Consider the following 3,771-nt stretch of genomic DNA (forward strand, 5'->3'; position numbering starts at 1 on the left):
TGGAAACAGACATTGAACTTGCAAAACTCGGAGATTACTCATTTCCTACAGTACTAAATTGAACAGGGTATTTATACAGAAATGTAATCGCACTCATAAACTGTGCCCAAAACAAAAATCGCCCTCATAAACAAGGACAGTCATGTGCCATTTGTACATAAATATACTTACTGGAGATAGATTGAATGACCAAGGAGTGGAGAAAAATTGCTTGACACATTCAAAGTATCAGTGTGAGCGAGCTTAGATGAGGAAAGATGTTTTCACCCTTCATGTGACCTTGACCTTACATATTCTTCTGAAAGTGCTTACCAAGTTTTATCAGTACTCTGTCCTGCTTCTGTCGATTCCTAAACATCTCAAGAGCTTATGTCCTTTCTCTGATGTATTCGGAATGATGTCAAGCGGAACCAGGTCTGACGAGGTTTCTTAAACATCGAAATTTGAATAATGAACAAGAGAAACCAAACAAATTCTCAAACGAATTATCCTGTAACATGCCGAATTGCCAATTAGTTGATCTATTACAGTTGCAGGCCACAAAACACTGAGCAAAAAGCAGCATAAATCACACGGAATGTCAATGGCCAATAGCGGCTGAATCTTGAGAAACCATTTAAAATTTGAGCAGCTATGCCAAAAAAGAAGTTAAACTCAATATTTGCACTATTTCCAAGCTCCTTAAAATCCTTAAGTTGCTAAATTGTCCCAACAATATTTTATGCACGAATTGGTCCATCAACCTCAATTTAGAAAAAAGTTGAGGCATGCTTCTACTTTGGGCAAACCAACTTTACTAGGATATCAGTAATTCAGGATGATCTTGATGTTGCCAAATTGGTGATGCGCTCAACCCGCCTCTTGTTAGTTACCAAATATCAATATAAATCTAATACAGTCAGCTTATTATTGACCAAGAAATTGTATACTTTGACTTAAAGTAGAAACAGAAAGTGAGAACTTGGACTAATGATGTCATAAGTTTAATCACACTGCAGCCAACACTGAATTTTATTTGTGGTTTCAATCAATTACTACAGGGAAAACTACTTCACTCCCATATTTTACAACACACCAAATGAAAGCTTGACTGTGTATTGTGGCTCTGTATTGTGGCTCAAAAGTCATGAACTGACGAAACCTAATCGACACATCATGTTAGAAATAACAGATTTTCAACTAAAATGCAATTGAACGAGCATTGATGCTTTTGGGAATTAAACTGTCAAATCTTACAACGTCAATAACTAAAACGCACAATCTGGTGAACTCAAGGACCAACGATGTTATCTTCCTGCTACCTATAGTAAGAGAGAGTAACCTTCTTCTATCAGCAGCATATTTTTGTTGGGTCATATATCAGCAGAAGAGTTACTTTAGCAAACATCACCAACATGTGTCAATGTCAAATAAGCAAACAAGATAACTAGATCAAATTGCAAGTACATCAGAATTAAACCCCATGTGAGTACCTATATATGGATCAACCTCAAATGGTTTCAAATTGCAAAGATAGATTCTCACTAAGTTGTAAACCAATTTAAGTTTTGAAGCTTTTTAGATGATCCCTTTAGCAGCTCTAACGCTTGCTAAAAGCATTCCACCAAAACAAAACAACATGAACTTCCATGAAGTGTAAAAGAATTGAACCTGGAGATACCTTAGAGTGATCTAGTCTGACCAATAATGAACCAACAAAACCAGGAACAAAGAGATTATTATCATTCTTTTGCTAGGACAACTAGCAGTTGCAATGGGTTAGGAGCCCCAACTAACAGTTGCATACATCCAATCAACCATCTGAAACTCCCAAAAAATAACATAAAACATCATACAGATAAGTAAAAGAATACACATCACTAGTCCAGAATAACTTCTAGTGGAAACAGTAACCAACCCAAATACAACAACTAAAGTCTAAGTATCTCTAATCACTCTGGTTCTCTAATATTTGTGTCATATGCTTCCCTCCTTCAGTAGAGCGAAATCCAACATAAGGTACCTACAACCTAACCAGCCATGAAATAAAAACATGTTTTCTCATCAAACCATGTTCTGCTGGAAATAATTGGTTGTCTGGAGAGTGTGCATCCTCTCCTTACACTAAAACTAGACAATCCATGTATGGAATGACTTCGAAGGATCTCGCTACACCATACAATCCAAGCCGACTAATTCTCTGACTCCTCGAGTCATATGAAACCAGCTCGTCATTGTGAGTCACGAGCAGAACGTCCCCCTGTTTCCTAAAACCTAACGCCCTCCCGATCCCGCCGTGCTCTCCGATGTTAATGGTGAACAGCTTAGCCCAGGAGTCCGACGAGCCGTATTCTTTCATGACCCAGACCCAACAAACCCCATATAACTGATGCCCATCCTCTTCCATCGGATGGCAATGCAACAAGCAAATCGAATCTTGATGCACGGCCAGCGACAAATTCAGCCTGTTCACATAATCCCCGCCTTTCGGCAACTCCATTTCCCCAAACACCTCGTCGTGCATATGGTATAACACCACAATCGACCTCGGATCAGAAGCCACCTTATCATCCGGGTTATACCCAATCCAATGGATAGCCCCATTCAAAAACGCCTGAGACGAAGATTCTGGTATGACATAAGGAACCGCCGTCTGGATCCCTCTCCAAGCATTAGTTTTAAGTTCATAGACCTCGACCTCCGGCGGCACTAGCACCGACCAGTTCCTCCCCAGAATGTAAATCAACCTCACGACCTTGTAATCGACGCGCCGCGAATCGAACCCGAACCCAAGAACATACGTGTGCGTGAGATCAGTATCGATGAACCGCGGGACCGGCAACTGCACGCACTTCCTGAGAGAAGGGTTCCAGAGGATTACCTGGAGGTGGTTGATGATATAGTTGGAAAAACAGAGCAACCCATTACAGGAGCCGGCGAGGTAGTAAGTGTCGTTGGTCTTCAAGGGGAATTCGAGCTCCTGGTGCTCCAGGAACGACTCCCCGTCGAGGTACAGGGTGTTGCGCTCCCTGCGCTGGGTGAGGGAGTAGTGGCGGAGGAGGACGACGGAGCGGTCGTGGCACGCCATGGCGCGGCGGAGGTGGAGGGAGACGAAGGACCGGTCGGTGATGAGGGAGTCCCACGACTTGGAGACGCATCGGAAACGGGCGAGGGATCTGACGGGCAGCTTCACGAGGATCTCGATCAGGATCTCCTGGGGGAGGTCGACGACGTCGTCACGCATCTTCTATTCTTCACCTTCGCTTCTTTACCTCCTTCGATGGCGGGCGGCATGCGTGCGCAGGGGCTCGCTGATGACGATGAGGATGGTGAAGACAATCTTTTGCATGGCGATCGAGCGAGAGAAGCTTCTCAGATCTCATCTACTTCCTCGCCGCTATCGGTCGGAACCGAGGTCAACCAAGACGTCCTCCTAATTTTTTTTTTCTTTTTTTTTAAGGTCGAACGAGAATTTACTAAGCACGTTTAAATTTGAATGATTCAAGTTTTAAGGTATTAGTTACCCATAATACGAAAAGGATCGATAAATAATTTCTTGCACATTTTTATAAATAAAAAAAGTAAATGACACAAATGGTCTCTGAACTTTTGCTCATATAATGTGGTCCACGAACTTTAAACTTTAATCTAATATGCAATATTGTAAGGGTGAGCATGCTTACAGGGAAAAACCTGGAACTTAAGAACCGGATCTGTAGAAACCTGTTAGGTTTCGGGTTTTAAAGTATGCAGGGAAAGTTCGAGGTTTCAAAAATTGGGGAACTTGTTTCA

At 42.2% G+C, this 3,771-nt stretch overlaps 1 protein-coding gene across 2 annotated transcripts; it reads right to left on the minus strand.

The window, feature by feature from the left end:
- Positions 1-1,687: 1,687 nt before the first annotated feature.
- On the minus strand, positions 1,688-3,364 carry LOC115686934 (F-box protein At3g07870-like). Of its 2 annotated transcripts, XM_056318869.1 has the most exons (2): positions 2,861-3,364; positions 1,688-2,734 (listed from the first exon to the last, which is right to left on the minus strand). In XM_056318869.1, the coding sequence occupies exons 1-2, from the start codon at positions 3,221-3,223 to the stop codon at positions 2,099-2,101; spliced, it is 999 nt and encodes a 332-aa protein (XP_056174844.1). In that variant the 5' UTR covers positions 3,224-3,364; the 3' UTR covers positions 1,688-2,098. The 2 variants fall into 2 exon arrangements, with proteins under 2 accessions (XP_056174844.1, XP_056174843.1); XM_056318868.1 differs by having other exon boundaries at positions 1,688-3,364.
- Positions 3,365-3,771: the final 407 nt, after the last annotated feature.

This window comes from Syzygium oleosum, unplaced genomic scaffold, assembly GCF_021117445.2.
Source record: "Syzygium oleosum isolate NSW1041296 unplaced genomic scaffold, Sole_v2.1 Sole_v2.16, whole genome shotgun sequence".
Lineage (NCBI taxonomy): Eukaryota > Viridiplantae > Streptophyta > Magnoliopsida > Myrtales > Myrtaceae > Syzygium > Syzygium oleosum.

Bases quoted from the DNA above. Each gene is read 5' to 3' on its own strand.
- LOC115686934 (XM_056318868.1), bottom strand. From the start codon at position 3,223: ATGCGTGACGACGTCGTCGACCTCCCCCAGGAGATCCTGATCGAGATC.